This window comes from Entelurus aequoreus, linkage group LG13, assembly GCF_033978785.1.
Source record: "Entelurus aequoreus isolate RoL-2023_Sb linkage group LG13, RoL_Eaeq_v1.1, whole genome shotgun sequence".
Taxonomy (NCBI): domain Eukaryota; kingdom Metazoa; phylum Chordata; class Actinopteri; order Syngnathiformes; family Syngnathidae; genus Entelurus; species Entelurus aequoreus.
In genome coordinates, this window is record NC_084743.1 from 37965833 (window position 1) to 37987328 (window position 21496).

The 21496-nt window shown below is 43.2% G+C and overlaps 1 protein-coding gene across 9 annotated transcripts in view; it reads left to right on the plus strand.

The window, feature by feature from the left end:
- Window positions 1-21496, plus strand: part of hecw2a (HECT, C2 and WW domain containing E3 ubiquitin protein ligase 2a) — a 304402-nt gene that overhangs the window by 23924 nt on the left and 258982 nt on the right. For all 9 annotated transcript variants that reach the window (XR_009828322.1, XR_009828323.1, XM_062067818.1 and 6 more), the window contains 2 exons: window positions 15402-15509; window positions 15591-15685. Coding sequence is in view for 7 of the 9 variants with exons in the window: in XM_062067818.1 (XP_061923802.1) it covers window positions 15402-15509; window positions 15591-15685 (203 nt within the window). In the remaining 2 variants the exon portion in view is untranslated. The remainder of the gene's footprint in view (window positions 1-15401; window positions 15510-15590; window positions 15686-21496) is intronic.

Sequence of the window (21496 nt, forward strand, 5' to 3'; positions counted from 1 at the left end):
GCCTCACGGGCGGCGACTGGGTGGACCGGCTTCCGTGGGTCATGCTCTGCCTGCGTTCAGCCCCTAAGGAGGACCTCCAGGCATCCGCCGCGGAGCTGGTGTATGGCGAGCCTCTACGGGTTCCAGGGGCGTTCCTTCCGACTGCTACGGCTCCCTGGTCGCCCGCCTCTCACCTCAGTGCGTCCCGGAGCGCTGCTGACGCCTTCGTTCCCGTTCCGACGTCTCGACACTGCCTTCCCCAGTCCTACGTCCCCAAGGATCTGCCATCGGCGAAATACGTCTTCATAAGACACGACAGCCATCGGTCCCCGCTGCAGCCCCCATACGACGGGCCCTTCCGTGTCCTGGAGGCGGGGGATAAGAACTTTGTGGTAGACATGGGGGGCAGACCGGAGCGGGTGGCTATAGACCGTCTCAAGCCTGCTCACGTGGACATTGAGGAGCCGGTGCAAGTGGCCCTGCCGCCGCGACGGGGGCGCCCTCCTCGGTCGGCCCCTGTGCCTGCCTCTCTTCCGGCCCCAGCTCCACCTGTGGCTCGCGTTTCGGGCCCATCTGTTTCCCCTCCTGTCAGGCACAGCCGTTACGGACGGAAGGTCCGCCCCCGGCCCGTCACCTGTTTTCCCATTGACTTTGCACTGTGTTGGTTACTGTTCATTTACTGCAGGGTCATGTTTTTCTGTTATGCAATTGCACTTTTTCTGTTTTGCAGGGTTTTGTGTAGGTGAATTCTGGGGGGGCCTGTGTGGTGACCCAAACCATATAATGAGAGACATTCGCCTAAGAGGACACTGTAGCTTTAAGAGAAGAGGCGGAGGGGGAGTTAGGTTCTTCCGCTTCCGGTTGAGAGGTCGTTGTTGTTGTCGAATGTATGACATGCTAGGTTGGAGCTAGTAAACTTCCTCGACTACGCTCACGTCTCCTGTCTCGTTGTTTACTAACTCCACAACCTAATATAAACACATTACTGTCTGAGCAACTAAGTTATTCAGTTGTGCACATTGAACCTACAAGCTCTTTGGGAACGGAATTATAATGATCAAACTTTCCTCAGAGGAAAAGACACGGAGGTGTTTTATGGTGCGTTCATGTACTGCTGAACACAGTAGGACAACCCACACCAGAAGTAATTCATCATTTTAATAGACTTTATTTATCACACCCTTTTCATTTTAAAGTACAAGCCAAAATTTACAGGACATAAAAAAAAAATACAACAAAAGAACAAAACACTTCAGTGAGGAATAAGAAACTCAAGACACGCACAATGTTGGCTTTTCTAACAGTGTGTCTATTTATTTTAGTTATATTTAAAAAGCGTTTTGAGCACATTCCACAATACCGTGATAATTTTGGTCATAATATCTGTGTTATGAAATTCTTATATCGTTACATCCCTGCTGTATTGTTACACACATCTTTCAATGTGTCTTCTCCACCTGGAAGAAAAGGAAGACATATGGGGACATTTTACTTTTACAACCGCAGACAACAAGATTTGTTGTAAACCCTGTGGCTTGATTTTCTCTCGTAAAAATACAACCAACTTGAAGAGCCATTTGCAGGCTAATCATCACGACATCTACACAACAGTGAGTAGGCCTAAACTAATATTTCCAAATTACTCATACAGTAGAGAAGGAGCAAGGCTGCTTTTTCAACCATACTTTTGTAGTACCCATAGGCAAGTTTGCCTGCCAATCTAGAATGAAACTAGTTTGTCTCTTCAAAAAATGCTTAATTTCAGCTAAAATAATACCACACAATAAGGTTAGTGTGAAATGTACTTGTTGAAATATTCATGGAATGAGGTCTTGTTGTAGATTTAGTTTTTGAGATGCCGTTTGTAGCAGCCATTCGACGCCGTATAAATCATTAATAAAAGTGCTTTCAAGACAACTTCAAAGATGCGTTGTCTGTCATACTTTATATTTTAGTCAGCAAAATTTACTATAATTTTAGACCACTAAAATGTTGAGGAATTTAGTCAACTAAAACTAGACTAAACTAAATACATTTACATGACTAAAATGTGACTAAAACTAAAATAAATTTCCGTTAAAAGACTATGACTAAAACTAAATAAAAAAAACACTGTCAAAATTAACACTGGCCGGTGGTATGATAAAATAGAAACCTACCTGTTTAAGAAGTGTCAGAATGTTCCCAAAATACAGCGGCGAGCTGTGCGTTTCCCACCGAGGCCTTCAGCGATGTCCGACTTCAGTGATTACCTCTCAAAATACCATAATTTATGTCACCACATGACAATTGCTGGAGAAATACTATATAGAAACACATTTACGCATGACTTTGTATTGAACCACCTCAACAGTGTACAAAACAAGTTATTTTCTGGCGCATTTAAATATCAATAAACCCGCATCAGCAATTAAAATATATCTAATGTGGTACTGTCAAAATTAAAATTGCAAAAAACATATCAAACGTGAAAAAATAAAGAAATACAATATGTGAACTCACAATTTGTAGCAGCCATTCGACGCCGTATAAGCTAGTGGTACCGCTCGTTGTCGGTTAATTCGAGTGGAAGTGGTGGGCATTTCCCCATTTCATCGCCGGGACAGCTGAGCTAGCTTGCAGGGTTGGCCGACATCGTCTCACAAGATGTAGTTTCTCTTTAAATATCCTTCTTGAAAATGGTCTTGCAAATACAGTATATATCTGCCACCTAATCAACGTTTTGTTCTCCTTCTTTGTGGGTTAAAAAAGTGAGAATCGGGGATTTCTCTGCTAGCCCGTTATGGCTATGGTGTAACACTTCCTGCTTTAGTAAATTGAAATTGCAACTTGTGATTGGATACTCACTTTGGAGGGACACGTGGGTATCCAATCACAGTCTCGTTCACATCAGGCTACCTAGATAGGCTACTGTCAACGACTTGTGATCTGATTGGCTATCGCAACTGTCTATCTACTGTATGTGTTCTCAAATTCATCCGCTAGACTTAGACTTAGACAAACTTTAATGATCCACAAGGGAAATTGTTCAACACAGTAGCTCACGGTCCCGGGTGTGGCTCTGCTGATCTGCATAGCACCGCTGCGGCTCAAACCAGTGAGTGTCCAATCACAGGACGCATAAATGTCACGTTCAATGTGAGGCCAGCTAGAAGGCCTTACTGACAACAACTCGTGATCTGATTGGCTATCGCAATTATCTATCAACTGTATGTGCACGTTCACTTACAGTAAACAGACGCCCGTATTGTTGATTCTGACAGATTTCGTACAGCATGGCAACATAAGCTAGCTGAATTCTGATTGGATAAAAACTCTAACCTAAAAACAACCGCACTGGAAGGAGCATAATATGACATAAAGAGAATATGAATACTTTTAGATATTTAGGGAAAGTAAATTAAAAATTACTTTATCTTTAATTATGATCGTGATTTCTGGTTATGTTAGGCCAACAGAGAGGACCTTGCTGGCCCTGACAGCCCACCACTGCCAAAATATGACAATTTATTAATGTGACGAAGACACCAGCACATCCGGCTGTTTGAGACAACTGGTAAGCCGAAAACTCCTATAACAGTTTTCTAAAATAGCGAACTTTTTGTATTTCTTTAAACACATTAAAAAATACCAACAACACTAAATAGCAGTGAAAAGTTGTAGTTACATGTTAGATACTGAGCTTAAAAGTTACTACCACTAACTTATTAGCATGTAATAAACAAGCTGAAATGACCACAATCGCCCCCTAGTGTACGAGAGGCGCATTGCGTATGGCCAACAGTCACATTAGAGATAAGAAAAGACATGCACCTGGGGATAGGATGATTGGCAACACTAAATTGGCCCTAGTGTGTGAATGTGAGTGTGATTGTTGTCTATCTATTTGTGTTGGCCATGCCATGAGGTGGTGACTTGTCCAGGGTGTACCCCGCCTTCCGCCCGAATGCAGCTTGGATAGGCTCAAACACCCCCCGCGACCCCCGAGAGGAACAAGTGGTAGAAAATGGACGGAGATCATAAACACTAGAACTTCAAATGTAGCTGTGAAAATAGAAGAAACTTAACTATTTCACAAATCAGAGAAACGTACTGACTGTAAAACTGACATGACATCAGACAAGGCAGCACAAATCTTTAATGATTACTTTCAAACTAGTTCAAAGAACATTGTCATGTGCTGTCATCTGTGTCAGTAGAAATGTTCACATTTCAGCCTGCAAAAATTCAACTTCTAACTTGAGAAAACATACTGCAACAAACTATATGATTTTTTGTTTCAGACACGTGCACAGATCAATACAATTGTAGTCCAAGAACCATTATAAAATAGCTACTAAAAAATCAGAAGTTTTTTACAAGTTACTCAATATTTGAGTAGTTTTTTCACGGAATACTTACTCGAGTAATTATTTTGTTGACTACTTTTTACTTTTACTTCAGTCATATTATTGTAAAGTAATGGTATTCTTACTTTTGTAAAATATTTGGGTACTCGACCCACCTCTGGTCACAAATTTGTTGCTTGTAGATCAACTACAAAATATGGCCGCTGTAATCATGCGAGATTTCTGTTATGACAGAGTGGATGGAGAGGGGGAAGCAAAGTGCTACAGACCATGCTTCTAGGAGATGTTAGTGAAAATGAAATTGTATCGATGGTAACAAAACTGAAAAATAAGACATCAACAGACAGTGATGGTATAGACATGATACTTGTAAAAAAGACTATTGACTGTATCATCAAACCTCTTTGTTTGTTTGTTTCTTTTCAAACAGGGACCTTTCCAAATAGAATGAAGGTAGCAAAGGTAATTCCACTCTTTAAAACGGGAGATAAACATAGATTTACTAATAACAGACCAGTGTCACTGCTGTCACAATTTTCTAAAATAATTTAAAAAATATTTGTAGAAACATTAGACAGTTTTATTGAAAAGAACATGTTGTTGAGTGAGAGCCAGTATGGATTCCGGACCAATAGATCCACTGCTTTAGCTGTCATGAATATAATGGAGGATTTAGCAACGGCAACTGATAATAAGAAATACTCTATAGGGGTGTTTATCGATCTTAAAAAAGCATTTGACACTATAGATCATTCTATATTATTGTCCAAGTTACATTCATATTGTGTGAGAGGAGTAGTTTTAGACTGGCTAAGAAGTTATTTAGATAATAGACAAGAGTTTGTGGATTTTGTGGGCAATACATCTGAACAAATGAGGATTGAATGTGGAATTCCACAAGGTTCGGTTTTGGGACCAAAATTGTTTATTTTATATATTAATGATAAATGTGAGGTATCAAAGTTGTTGAAATTTGTATTATTTGCGGACGACACCAACTTTTATAGTTCGGGACATGACTTAAAAGCGTTATCAAACATTATTGAACAGGAAATGATTAAACTTAAGAGATGGTTTGATGTCAATAAATTATCATTAAATGTAAAAAAAAAAAGTTTATGATTTTTTGTAAGAGGAAAAGGGAGGAAACAATCAAACTGTCAATAGATGGAATTGATATTGAAAGGGTTTCTGAACTTAGATTTTTAGGAGTGATACTGGATGACGGTCTGACATGGAAATCTCATAGTGTACATGTATGGAAAAATATGTCTGTATTTTATATTAAATAAGGTAAAATATGTGTTAGATTATAGGGCAATGTGTATATTGTATTGTGCACTTATATTGCCATATATCAGCTACTTTGTGGAAGTGTGGGGGCACACATATAAAAGTAACATAAAGGCATTGTATCAACTACAGAAAAGAGCTATAAGGATTATTCATAAAGTAGATTACTTAGAACACACTAACATATTATTTATTAATTCTGGTTTATTGAAACTACAGGAGCTAGTAAAGTTACATACATTATGTGTCATGTTTAAGGCTAAAAGTAAAACATTACCAGCAAATTTACAAAAAATGTTTGTCATCATTTCTGAGAATACAGAGCATAAAAGAAAATGTCATTTCCAACATCAGTATTCAAGGACAACTTTAAAACAAATGTGCATATCAGTGGTGGGGGTTAAACTATGGAATTCTCTTTACAATGAGATACAAGACTGTAAAAATACATTCTAATTGAAAAAAAATATAAAGACAGAACAATAAGATCATATGGACAGCCATAAGTGTTTACATTTTTCTTTATATTTATTATTTTACTTATTTTTTGCCTGGTTTTGTATTTGTTTTGTATCATCCCCTGAGGTGTATATTACTTTTTTTTTTGTTTGTTCGGTTTGTACTTCATGAAGTTTTGCACTTGTTGTGTTTTTTTGTGTGTTTTTTGTTTGTTTTCATTATATTTGGATGTAATTGTTGGTTTATATGATATCCATTAAGTAAGACTACGTATTATGTTAGGGATCGAGAAAGTTTACGTTCACGCCGTGATCCCTGCAAGTAACCGCGCTGCTCTACTCCATGGCAACGCGGCGAAACAAAAAACTTTCAACTCGGGTACCCTCCCGTTCTGGCGTCCAGGGGCAGTCTGGGCGGAGATCTGGTAGCAACACTGCTGCCGGTCTCCAACCAAGAATACTGCAACTGAACGTTGAAGGGCTCACAGATGCCAAAACATCCGTCATCGAGCACATGGCCCACACCACCCAAGCCATGGTCATCCTCCTTCAGGAAACCCACCGCCCAACAGCGGACAAGCTAGCGATCACCAACTTCACGCTAGCTGGGTCAATCCTGAGCAAGAAGCATGGCCTTGCCACGTTTGTCCACAACGATCTGAGCTGGACCCTCGCCGATCGATCACCGGACAACTCCGAGATCGAGTGGCTGCGAGTGGACGTTGGCGACATCAAAATTGTCAACGTCTACAAACCACCACCCTCACAACTCACGCCAGTGTCACTGCCAGTGCTTGAACCACCGTGTGTATATGCTGGTGATTTCAACTGCCGGCATACACGGTGGGGATACAGTACCACCTCACCGAGCGGGGAAACTCTTTCTGACTGGGCAGAGCGCAACTCGCTCAACCTTCTCTACAACCCGAAGGGCCCAGCCAGCTTTCACTCCGCTCGGCATAACACTGACACGAACCCTGACCTGGCTTTTGTGAGTGTCGGTGTGGACACCCAGCTCCCCGACAGACGTGTTCTAGGAATGTTCCCCAGGTCGCAACACCGACCGTCGCTGATATCGGTGCCCGACCTCGTGACAACAGTTCCGAGCGGACCGATGAAGCGATGGAACTTCCGGAAGGCCAATTGGAAACTCTATCGCCTCCATACCAACAAGTCCACACGGTGTCTCCCACCACCAGACACACCCAACGTGGACGAGGCATACCAGGACTTCTGTAGGGCACTAACATCTGCGGCCAAAAAAGCCATCCCACGCGGCCGGCGTAAGAACTACAAACCATGCTGGGATGGCGAGTGCGAGACCCTCTACAGCGCCTTCCTCCGGGCTCCCTATGGCCCGGAGGCTAACAATTCAGCCACTGCCCTTCTTTCCACTCTTGGAAGGAAGAGGCACCAGCGCTGGAAAGAGGCAGTCCACTCCATCGACTTCTCGCACACTAGCCGTATCGCGTGGAGCACTTTGAACAACTTGACTGGTAGGTCTGAGCGCGCACCCCGAACATGCCCCGTTACCGCAAATGCTATTGCAGCACAGGTTGTGAAAAACGGGGCATATACCGGGATAAATCGAGATTTTTCCCGGGCGGTGCGCCAGGAAACTGCAGACCTCTGGAGGACAACAACATCTAGCGAGTGTAACATCTCCGGTGAGTTTTCACCGGAGGAGTTCACAGCTGCCCTCCAGTATACCAAACCAGGCAAGTCTGCTGGGCCTGACAACATCTGCCCAGAACTCGTGCTCCACGCTGCCCCTGCAATGAAGTCCTGGCTGAGAGTTTTCCTGTCTTCTTGCCTGCGCCAACTCCGGATCCCCAGGATTTGGAGAAGGGCCACTGTTGTCGCTATCCCCAAGCCGAACAAGCCAAAGGATGACGTAACGAGCTACAGACCAATCTCGTTGCTCTGCGTCCCCTTTAAAGTCCTCGAGCGCCTGATTCACGCCCGTGTCGAGCCCATCATAGACCCCCACCTCCCCCGGGAGCAGGCGGGTTTTCGACGTGGGAAGTCCACGGTGGATCAGGTCGCCCTCCTTACCCAGGACATCGAGGACTGCTTTGAGGCGAAAAAGAAGGCCGGTGCCGTCTTCATAGACCTGACTGCTGCCTATGACACAGTCTGGCACCGCGGCCTCACCTGCAAACTTCTCCGCCTGCTTCCAGACAGGCACATGGTCAAAATGATCATGGAGCTTGTCTGGAACCGCAGCTTTACTCTCACCACCAGTAACGGAGATAAAAGCAGGTTGCGGCGCCTGAAAAATGGCGTCCCCCAGGGATCTGTCCTGGCTCCCCTCCTGTATAACATCTATACATACGACCTGCCTGCCACAGTCTCACGGAGGTTCGCATACGCAGACGATCTCGCGCTGCTGCACTCCGACAGGGACTGGCAGGCCTTGGAGGGAACTCTAAGCCAGGACATGGAGACTTTAGTGGCTTACCTCCATAACTGGAGATTGAAGCTCAGCGAATCCAAGACGGTGACACAAGCTTTCCACCTATACAATTGGGAAGCGGATCGTGAGATCAGGTTCGAGGTGCGGAAGCCGGATGGGGCTTCCCTTACCCTATGCCAGCCTCGTCCTACACCTGAAGACCCTCGTCCTGACCCTAAATACCTTGGGGTCACCCTGGACAGGTCGCTCACTTTCCGTAAACACCTCTTGGCAACACGCAAGAAACTCAACACCCGCGTCTCACTGCTGAGACGGTTGGTCGGGTCCGGTTGGGGTGCCGGGGCAAGAACTCTGCGAACAGCAGCACTTGCCCTGGTCTACTCAACTGCTGAGTACTGCGCACCTGTCTGGGCGCGCAGTGCTCACTCTAAACAACTTGATGTCCCGATCAACGAAGCCTTGCGTGTTATCACTGGATGCCTGCGCCCCACCCCTGTGGAGCTACTGCCCATCTTAGCAGGCATCCAACCCGCTGAGCTTCGTCGCCAAGGTGCTGTAGCAACTCTGGCGGGCCGGGCAAACATGGATGAGAACCACCTGCTCCATGAAAGGCTCACACTCTCCTCAGAGCCAACGCCCCGCCTCCCCTCCAGAGACCCACTGGTACCAGCCGCCCTGAAGCTCCTGCAGCAATGCAGTGACAACAACATCAGGGCGGCTCACTGGGCGAATCACAAATGGAGCACGGACCTGGAGCATACCATCTCCTCCAGACTCCGTGACTTCATACCTGACACCGGCTCAATACCAGGCCTCTCACTACCACGAGTGGCCTGGGTGAGGCTTAACCGCCTCCGAACTGGTGTCGGTCGCTTTCGCTCAAACATGTTCCAGTGGGGCTTAGCACCTAACGCGACGTGTGAGTGTGGCGCGGAGGAGCAGACTGCCGACCACGTGATCCTGCGTTGCCCGATTTATCGTGCTCCTAATGGTTTGCGTGGCCTGGCGGACCTGGATGACTGCTCGGTGACCTGGCTCACTTCTGTGTGTCCTGACATATGAACGGGAGGGCCCCCCGGGCCTGGGGTGGTAAAAGGCATAGACCCTCGGCCTCAGGTCCGGGTGCCGGAAAACAGCTGCCCATACGATGAAGAAGACGTATTATGTTGAAGGGGGCAGGAAAATATAAGATTTTTTTCATCCTGCTCCTTCTCAGGCATTGGTGTGTAAATGTATAATTGAATAATTGAGTGATAATTGTCTATCGATCAAAGATGCACATCAATGGAGATAAATAAAAAAAATGAAATGAAATGAATGAAATTAAATGACGTAATACAAGAGTATCATTCTCGTTTGCGACTGATGACACAGCAACATAGCAGACAGCCCCGAAAGACTTTGCAAATAATGCGCCGCCAAATATTAAATCTAAAGTGTGGTTAACGTTTGGATTAAAAAAAAAGATTGGTCCAATGGACAAAAGTATGGTTATTTTTAACGATTAGCAAGCAGGGATAATGTAAAGCTGATTGTCGTAATTATGACACGCTGTCACATTCGGTTCAGCTGCCGCTACATACGCATAACAAATCAGCTTGTAATAATTATAGGTAAGAAGCAACATCACACAAAAGTTTGTAACACAAAAATTAATCCCCAAAAGTTTGATGTTAACACCACTGAAAGGGGAACTGCTGCACTTTTTTGGGAATTTTGCCTATCGTTCACAATCTTTATCATGATCGTGATGATGGATGCATTTTTTTGAATGCATTCAAAATAGCAAATAAAGTATTTGAGCTTCTACACTGAAGCTGCTGTTTAATTTACGTGGTGGCACTTATCTTGCACTTGTGTTACAATGGTGTTATAACACCTCTGTTTGATGCATAGCTTGCTTTACTCTGTATGTAATTGTTGCTACCTGAGCAAACAACAGTAGCTTTTCCAAAAGTGTGTTTTTTTTACATCTTCTTTTATTTAAGTTTTTGGATTGCAATACTGATACTATTTGCTCATAATTAATACAGGCACCACCTGTTTTGTATGTGTCTATTTACAACAATAAACACATGACATTGTTCTGTGATGATTTTCACCATGCAAAGCTTCTATCTGCATCAAATTGCATCGAATCGTATCAAATCATAATGTTTTAAAAAGTATTGTCAGTGAATCGTATCGTCACCCATGTATCGAGATTCATAATGAATCACCATTTAAGGTAAACATCAGCGCCACAGGAAACCTGAACCAAGCTGTGAAAAACCTAAAAGACAAGACAAGAAGGGCTTTCTATGCCATCAAGAGAAACATCCAATTGGACATCCCAATTAAAATCTGGCTCAAAATATTAGACTCTGTTATAGAACCCATTTTTCTCTATGCGTGTGAAGTCTGGGGCCCACTTGCAGACCAAGATTTCCTAAAATGGGACAAACACCAGACTGAGACCCTACACACAGAAATGCGCAAATCCATTATCTGCACTAAGCGGAAAACGACAAACAACGCATGCAGAGCAGAACTAGGGCGATACCCACTAAGTATCAAAATTAAAAAGAAAGTGTCTAAATTCTACGACCACTTAAAGGAAAGTGACCCTGACACGCTCTACAATAAAGCACTCGCCTATAGGGAGACCATAGAGAGATGCCCCCACATACAGCTAGTTCAGGAACTCTGGTTACAAACTCAAACAGAGCAACCAGATAGAAATCCCACTAGACTGAATAAAACCATAAGAAAACAAAAGGAAAACTATCTGATACACTGGAAAGAAACAACAAAAAACCAGAGTAAATTATAATGCTATTGGCCGCCAACAGAGAATACATAGTGGCAGACTACCTAAGCACTGTAACTGCCCCATAATTAAAGGCCTACTGAAAGCCACTACTACCGACCACGCAGTCTGATAGTTTATATATCAATGATGAAATCTTAACATTGCAACACATGCCAATACGGCCGGGTTAACTTATAAAGTGACATTTTAAAATTCCCGGGAAATATCCGGCTGAAACATCGCGGTATGATGACGTATGCGCGTGACGAAGTCAGAGTAACGGAAGTTATGGTACCCCGTAGAATCCTATACAAAAAGCTCTGTTTTCATTTCATAATTCCACAGTATTCTGGACATCTTTTGCAATTTTTTTAATGAACAATGAAGGCTGCAAAGAAGACAGTTGTAGGTGGGATCAGTGTATTAGCAGCGGACTACAGCAACACAACCAGGAGGACTTTGTTGGAGCGCTAGCCGCGCTAGCCGCGCTAGCCGCGCTAGCCGCGCTAGCCGCGCTAGCCGCGCTAGCCGCGCTAGCCGCGCTAGCCGCCGACTTCACCTTGACTTCCTACGTCTCCGGGCCGCCAAACGCATTGGGTGAAGTCCTTCGTCCTTCTGCCGATCGCTGGAACGCAGGTGAGCACGGGTGTTGATGAGCAAATGAGGGCTGGCTGGCGTAGGTGGAGAGCTAATGTTTTTAGCATAGCTCTGTGCAGTCTGGTTGCTAAGTTAGCTTCAATGGCGTCGTTAGCACAGCATTGTTAACCTTCGCCAGCCTGGAAAGCATTAACCGTGTATTTACATGTCCACGGTTTAATAGTATTGTTGATTTTCTATCTATACTTCCCGTCAGGGGTTTATTTCTTTTGTTTCTATATGCAGTTAAAGCAAGATGCTATCACGTTAGCTCGTAGCTAAAGCATTTCGCCGATGTATTGTCGTGGAGATAAAAGGCACTGAATGTCCATTTCGCGTTCTCGACTCTCATTTTCAAGAGGATATAGTATCCGAGGTGGTTTAAAATACAAATCTGTGATCTACAATAGAAAAAGGAGAGTGTGGAATCCAATGAGCCAGCTTGTACCTAAGTTACGGTCAGAGCGAAAAAAGATACGTCCATCGCTGCCTCTCAAGTCATTCACTGTAACGTTCCTCATCTACGAATCTTTCATCCTCGCTCAAATTAATGGTGTAATCATCACTTTCTCGGTCCGAATCTCTCTCGCTCCATTGTAAACAACGGGGAATTGTGAGGAATCCTAGCTCCTATGACGTCACGCTACTTCCGGTACAGGCAAGGCTTTTTTTTATCAGCGAGCAAAAGTTGCGAACTTTATCGTCGATTTTCTCTACTAAATCCTTTCAGCAAAAATATGGCAATATCGCGAAATGATCAATTAATCCTGCATAATAACACCTGCGTGTTTGTTATGCTAGCTCCTCTGCTAGCTCCTAGCTCCATAGAACACGCCAATACAATTCAAACACCTGATCAACACACACAATCACTCAGCCCAAAAGACCGTTCACCTAACCCAAGGTTCATAAAGCTTATATATTTTTAAAAAGTTACGTACGTGACGCGCACGTACGGTACGGTACGTGTTATGCTAGCTCCTAGCTCCTCTGCTAGCTCCTAGCTCCATAGAACACGCCAATACAATTCAAACACATGATCAACACACACAATCACTCAGCCCAAAAGACCATTCACCTAACCCAAGGTTCATAAAGCTTATATATTTTAAAAAAGTTACGTACATACGCAAAAAAAAGCCAAAGCTGCATACTCACAGTAGCACGTCTGCGTCTTTGTCATCCAAATCAAAGTAATCCTGGTAAGAGTCTGTGTTGTCCCAGTTCTCTACAGGCGTCTGTGTATCCAAGTCAAAAGTCCTCCTGGTTAGAGTCTCTGTTATCCGAGTTCTTCCATCTTGACTGCATCTTTCGGGAATGTAAGCAAAGAAGCGCCGGCTGTGTACTGTTGTGGCTGACTACGTTAGAAAAATACGTCCATTTCGCACCGACAACTTTCTTCTTTGCTTGCTCGGCTTCCTTCTCCATAATGCAATGAACATGATTGAAACAGATTCACGAACACAGATGTCCAGAATACTGTGGAATTATGAAATGAAAACAGAGCTTTTTCGTATTGGCTTCAATGTGGAAGGCATACCCGTGTTCGCCGGGCCACGTCACACGCATACGTCATCCTCAGAGGCGTTTCGAACCGGAAGTTTAGCGGCAAATTTAAAATGTCACTTTATAAGTTAACCCGGCCGTATTGGCATGTGTTATAATGTTAAGATTTCATCATTGATATATAAACTATCAGACTGCGTGGTCGGTAGTAGTGGGTTTCAGTAGGCCTTTAAGGACATCTTTGACTAGGTACAGACCAGTGGCGTGCGGTGAGGTTAATGGGGCGGCATGGCGTAGTGGGTAGAGCGCCCGTGTCAGAAACCTGAGGGTTGCAGGTTCGCTCCCCGCCTCTTACCATGCCGTTGTGTCCTTGGGCAGGACACTTCACCCTTGCCCCCGGTGCCACTCACACCGGTGAATGAATGTTGAATGAATGACAGGTGGTGGTCGGAGGGGCCGTAGGCGCAAATTGGCAGCCACGCTTCCGTCAGTCTACCCCAGGGCAGCTGTGGCTACGAAAGTAGTTTACCACCACCAGGTGTGAATGAATGATGGGTTTTTAACATGTAAAGCGACTTTGGGTACTTAGAAAAGCGCTATATAAATCCCAGGTATTATTAATGTCTGGTGAGGCACGACTGCATCATCACAGTCAGATTTACAAACATATGAAGCTGCAATGCAGGTGTACCTAATGTTGTGTCCCTGCGGTCGTTCGCGGCTCCTGCAGCGCGAGCATTGTTGTTTTTGCACTTTTTGGCTTCTTGTTAAGTGACTTTTTTTGAGTGGATTCGGTCTTGCACGTGGAGGGTTTGGGTGTGGGCGCGGCGCTCACGTCGGGGGTGCATTCTGCGGCGGAGGTGCTTGGCACCAGGAGGCGGGGTTATGAGACGAGCCTCACACAGTGTGTCTTCGCAGCAGAGTTTTATAAATGCTCAGCACTAAAAATACGTTACACACATACAGTTGTTGACAAAATACACTGTACATTATATACCTCAGCTAACTAAACTATGGAAATGTATAATATAATTCATATAGCAATACGGTCTCACTGCACAGCAGGCCAGCAGTTAGCCGAGTCATTGCGCACAATCCATGTTAAAGTTAAAGTTAAAGAGGCACAAATCAGTGACGTGCCTCAAATGGCTGCTGATCACCGCACCGTCTCTTCTCAGTATTTGAATGGCAAATGTGAAAATAAAAATAAAAATAATCTAAAACTGGTGAAGTTAAATGGAAAATAACTTTAGTATAATCACTGGATACATATAACAATTTAATTATATATTTTTTCTTTTTACTTTTTTTTTTCTCTCCATGATGGCAGGTGAGGCCGTGCCTCCCCTGCCTCTAGTGACGGCACGCCACTGGTACAGACTCAGTGAACACAGCCTCGCCATCGAGAGAGGCCGTCACAGACAGACCTGGCTCCCAAGAGAAGACCCTATTGTTATATGAAGTGAAGTGATCTGTCATCACTTCATTTCATGTCATGTCATTTCATGTTCAACTATTCACACACAAGTTTTCTGACAATACAAAAAGTATCTGGTTGATGGACTTGCTCAGGGAAAACATTGTATTTATTTCAAGTTGCAGTTTTAGGCTTGTGCAAATGAGGGGAAATACAATCAAACTCTGATTTTGAAAGTGTCCTATCCTGCTCATTTTATTGTTTTATTTCCAGTGGGTTGTTTCTTTTCATAACATACTCCATAAACTCCAAAAGTTGTTGGGTAAAACTGCATATTTCTCCTCTTGGTTAATATGCTCAAAATGGGCAGCCTCCTCCTCCTTGACTCGGATGTTTTTAGCACCAATTACCGTGCAGGGAAAGAGATATTACTTGTAATTTTGCAGCACTGCATTACCTATGCCAGGGTGTGACAGCCATTGAAAAGCACTCATGTTAACATAGCATTCTAATACAAAGATCATGCATACAAAAACATGTTTATCGCCTTGTGCAGATGAAAGCAGTCCATCCAACGTGTGGGACTGCAAGAACCGAGGCGTGAATGGCACTCAGAAAGGTCAGATAGTGTGGCGACTGGAGGCGGGGCCTTACTTCATGGATCGTAAGTGAGGTTTTTGTCGCACAATGTTAGCCGTGTTTGTACAGTATCGGAAAAAAATAACATTCTTATCTGCTCCTGCAGCCGAGACGAAGATCTGCTTCAAGTATTACCATGGAGCGAGTGGAGCCCTGCGAGCCACAACCCCCTGCATCACGGTGAAGAACACGGCTGTCCTGGTTTGTGTCTACATTTATCTACTTTACTTTGTGTCCACCTTTATCAACTTTACTTTGTCTACATTTATCTACTTTACTTTGAGTCCGCCTTTATCAACTTTACTTTGTCTACATTTATCTACTTTACTTTGTGTCCGTCCTTATCAACTTTGCTTTGTCTTCATTTATCTACTTTACTTTGTGTCTATATGTATCCATGTGTACTTCATACAAAGCCAGAGAGAGATAAATTAAGGCCTACTTGTCAAAATTTGATTAATGAGGTGGGCGAGACTTCCGGTCAAAGCTCACGCCACATGATGTTGCATCCGGTCACACCTTTAGGGAGAACAAATGAAGGTCAGATATCATTGTGCAATCATATGAGTCCAAACCCGTCATCGGTCTGTGGATGAACAAAGGAAAAGGTCAAAGTGTGGTAGAAATGTTTTTATCGTTTTATGATTGCGGACAAGTACATATATCGGTCACAAGTTGACATACCTACCTAAATTTAGGCATGTCTGGAAGGTTAATTGTCAAAGACCACATGTTATTTGGGGACTTAGTGTTTTGCAAAGAACACTCCCGCTCAAAGCCGTGGTATACAAGTGAACCAAAGATGTATAGTTACTTTATTATTCACACTTGCTCACTATCCTCATTCCTTTAACATTCTTTAAACATGGGTGAAAACTATTTGCTTTTAATGATTATTTTATGGAAGCATTCTGCTTTGTGTACAGAATTAAATATATTAACTACTAGGGGTCCTATAATGTAAAACTAACTTACCTACGCGTTGGCACCTATTTTTGTGTATTTAGGATCCCCACAAGTCTTGACAATTTGAAATTAAACCATAGAGGAATGGTGGAAATATTTATTTAGCAATCTTGCCTTCCTTCTACAGTACTTGCTCCAACTGAGCCGTTGAGAATTTGAGTAGTTACGACGTATTTGACGCTAGTTATGTCAGCGGTTATAATTATGGGTTAGATTTATATAGCGCTTTTGCAGACACTCAAAGCGCTTTACAGTGAGAACTGAGAACCCATCTTTGAATAAAGTCTATCCTATCATGGCTGTAACTACCATTGAGGACGCCGAGGTCCTGTCTAAGTTATGTCGCTGTACATCACCATGCGGTAGATCACCCTCTCTCAATATACAATCTTTGGTCATGCACAGCCCTCTACAACTCCAACAACGTAACGCAAAGAAGTCCACTTTTACTTTAAACATTATCCAATCCAAAATGTGCTGTCAACATAACGTTAACATTAAACCATACTGATGTGACTAATTTTGCTTTCACCTGAATGAAATTAATGTGAAACGCTGTCGGTATAATAACGTTGTCGTGTCTGTCAGGTGCCGCCCCGCCCTAAATGCAGAACACGTCCTCTGCGTAGGGCTTTGCGATCAGCGTAGGAGCATTTTGTGTGAAGAAGCACATTAAAGTGTAAACTATTGAATGATAAGGCGCTTCATATAACATTTCACCCCAAACATATTCCATGCTCTGGCACTGATTAAAATATGAAGGCAATATTTCCTCCATCACTTTCAATGGCTTTGTGGCCAACATCATTAGTACGTCATCATTAGGACGGTATAGCTCGGTTGGTAGAGCGGCCGTGCCAGCAACTTGAGGGTTGCAGGTTCGATCCCCGCTTCCGCCATCCTAGTCAGTGCCGTTGTGTCCTTGGGCAAGACACTTTACCCACCTGCTCCCAGTGCCACCCACACTGGTTTAAATGTAACTTCGATATTGGGTTTCACTATGTAAAGCGCTTTGAGTCACTTGAGAAAAAGCGCTATATAAATGTAATTCACTTCACTTCACTTCACGTGCAGTACAAGGCATACATTCTTGGATTCGAACCCTGGTCGTGGTTGAAAATTTGGTATGTTTTTTAAATTTATGTTTTAATGATGTTAGGAATTGCTTAATATGCAAAACTTCAGGATATTATATATTAATAAAAAAGTGGACTGTTGCAAAATCATGCTGATTGTCAAAGATGTTCGATCGGTGATCAATAGTTATAGCTCAATTAAAGCTTTTGTTATTCTGAAAATTATTTGTTTTGCTCAAGGTAATATAATTTACCGTATTTTTCGGACTATAAGTTGCAGTTTTTTTCATAGTTTGGCTGGGGGTGCGACTTATATTCAGGAGCGACTTATGTGTGAAATTATTAATACATTACCGTAAAATATCAAATAATATTATTTAGCTCATTCATGTAAGAGACTAGACGTATAAGATTTCATCGGATTTAGCGATTAGGAGTGACAGTTTGTTTGGTAAACGTATAGCATGTTCTATATGTTATAGTTATTTGAATGACTCTTACCATAATATGTTGCGTTAACATACCAGGCACGTTCTCAGTTGGTTATTTATGCGTCGTATAACGTACACTTATTCAGCCTGTTGTTCACTATTCTTTATTTATTTTATTTTTTATTTTTTATTTTTTATTTTTATTTTTATTATTATTATTTTTTTTTTTATAATGTCCTGCCCAGCTTCTCGGGCAAATCATATAGCAGATGTAGATGCCCATATCGGCTGTTCAGATTTACTTTACAAAAGAGAAGTGTAGGATACTTCTCTTGTTGCCTTACTTGTATTTTGACTTTATTAAATGTATTTATATTATCATTTGGTGCAGCCGGGCCGGAGCAGGAGGGGATAGAAAGAGAGAAAAAGGAAGACAGAGGGGGGAATTGTGGGGACAAGAGGGGGATTAGACAGAGAGACAAAAACAACAACAACAACAACAACAACAACAACAACAGAGCAACATCAGCAAATACGACATGTACAAATATGATGGTAAAAGTAATAGCAAATAAGCAGTTAGCGAAAATTTAAAAAAAAAAAAAAATACAGAAATGACAATGAGCATTATTACACTAAAAATGGAGCAATATGAATACCAATAGAAATAGTGCTATTGATAATAAACAATACCAGTACTTTACCTTTATTATCAACAATACAATTGTTCAAATGCAACAATACATATACGTAATGATAACTTGAGATACGAAAGAATGCAGAAACATGGAGGGGAAGAAAGAGAAGCAACCTTAACCTTGTAGATTGTTATAGTAACAATAGGTTAAGCTTTGTCAGTGTGCCATGTGTTATACCCAGTTTACCCTAGGGCAACAACGTTAATATATGTTTGATGAAACGTGATTATGTGCATGAGTGTATGTGTGCATATGTACTTGTATATGTACAGTATGTGTATGTGTGCTTGTACAGTGAATGTATATGTACAGTATGTGTATATGTGTGTACAGCGAATGTATATGTACAGTATGTGTATACAGTATGTGTGTTTGAACAGTGAATGTATATGTACAGTATGTGTAAATGTGTGTTTGTACAGTGAATGTATATGTACAGTATATGTATGTGTGTGTTTGTACAGTGAATGTATGTGTAGTATGTGTATGTGTGTGTTTGTACAGTGAATGTATATGTACAGTATGTGTATATGTATGTTTTTACAGTGAATGTATATGTACAGTATGTGTATACAGTATGTTTGTATAATGAATGTGCGTGTGGATGTACGAACTTTGAGTGTGTAAATATGTACTGTATTTATTTGTATATGTATGTGGGAGCGTAGGTACCTATGTATGTCTGTATGTATGTGTGTGAGTATATGTGAATTTGCATGTACAATACATTTGACTCCCAGTGTGTGCGGGAGCCAGAGTACGGCCCCAGCCTCCCCGAGAACCCATCCCACAAACAGTAGGTGTGGTGCCCAGGGAACCAGGGGCCACCGCCCCCACGCAGCCAAGCCGGACAGCGACAGGAACCCCAGAGCCTGGCCCACCGTGCCGCCCACAAGGGCCAGCAGCAGGCCGCAGACAGACGCACCCGGCAGAGGACAAGGCACGAGAAAAACAGGGGGAAGCCAGACCCCAAGCCAGCGAGAGACCACACCCCACACGGACAGAAAGGCGGGACGCCCCGCCCGAGGGGCCCGGAGACCCCCCGCAACCGGACGGGAAGACCGCCCCCGCCCCACCGGCAACAGGGCCCCCACGAGCCCCCCCCCACCCCCGGAGAGCGCGGCGAGGCCAGCCCACGGCCACCCCACCCAAGCCGGCCGCCACAGGACCACCCAGCACGGGGCCACAGGAACCACCCACCCCACCCGCAGGGACCCCAACGATGGAGATGGAACAACCAGCAACCGCCCCGCCGAGTCCCCCCCCTGAGGTAGGGGAATAAATAAATAAAATAAATAAATACATAATAATAATAATAATAATATTAATAAAATATATTTTTAAAAAAAAGGGGGAGAAAAAAAAATAAATAATTAAATCTATTTATAAAAAAATAAATAATAATAAATAAATAAAAAAAGAATTAAAATAAGATCACAGACATGCTGACACACAAGGTCGCTACCCCAACAACTGGCCGACTCGCAGCACCTCGGAATACCCTGCAGCACCAAGCCACCACAGTAGACGCAGGGACCAGACCCAGCAGGCCCCAACCAAGACGGGCACCCGGAAGGGATGGACGGCGGGACCCAGGAGCTCCAGACACGCAGTCCGGATGCAGTAGCCTGAGGCGCCGACCCCCACCCGACAGGCAGGCCCAGAACGTACCCCCAGAAATATACATACATATATATATACATACACATAAACATACACATGTACACATACACACACGTACACATGCATACACATACACATATATATACATACATACATACATACATACATACATACATACACACACACACATACACATACATATACACAGTTTGTCAGCCCCGACAACCACCACGCGCGCGCGCTGCCACCAGTCACAACATCAGCCACCCCCCTGCACCAGACCCAGCAGCCACGGGCGCCCACACCACAAACAAACGGCAGCAGAAACAGCAGCCACAACACCCACAGACAGCCAGCACCACCCAATCAAATCAAAGCGATCAAAAAAAAAAAACCGCGACCGGCAACCACACGCCAACAGGATCACAGATACCAGCCAGCGCCAGCCCGCCAGCAAGCCCAAACGCCAACACGCAAACAAGAGACACCAACACCCCCCCCGCCAAAAGACCCCACCACACCAAAACCCGCACAAACACACCACCGCCCAAACAACCGAGACACAGTATCCAGACCAGACACGGGCGCCGCGCCGCCACCACATCAAGTCGCCAACAGAGACCCCACAGCGCAAGGTCGGGCCACACGGGCACGGACCCCACCCAACAGGAAGCGAGATCCGCGCGACGCCACACACAAATAAATAATAAGATTAAACAAAAATAACAATAATTAAAAAAAATAAAATAAAAAATAATAATAATAAAATGAAATACAAATTAAATTAAAAATAACAAATACAAATAATTAAATAAAATAAAGTAAGTAAATAATAAAAATTATTTTTTTTTAAAATAAAATAAAAATAAATAAATATATATATATACATATATACATACACATACATACACATACACATACATACATACACACATACACACATATATATATATATATATATATATATATATATACATACATATATATACACAAAAAAAATAAAAAATAAAATAATAATAATAATAATAAATTAATAAAAGCCTGGCAGGCCACCAGAACGCAGTCCCCGGAATCCGCGCCGGCCGACGAGGCAATGAGGGGTGCGCCGAACCCCTTCTTTATTTATTTTAAATTGCCTTTCAAATGTCTATTCTTGGTGTTGGGTTTTATCAAATAAATTTCCCCCAAAAATGCGACTTATACTCCAGTGCGACTTAT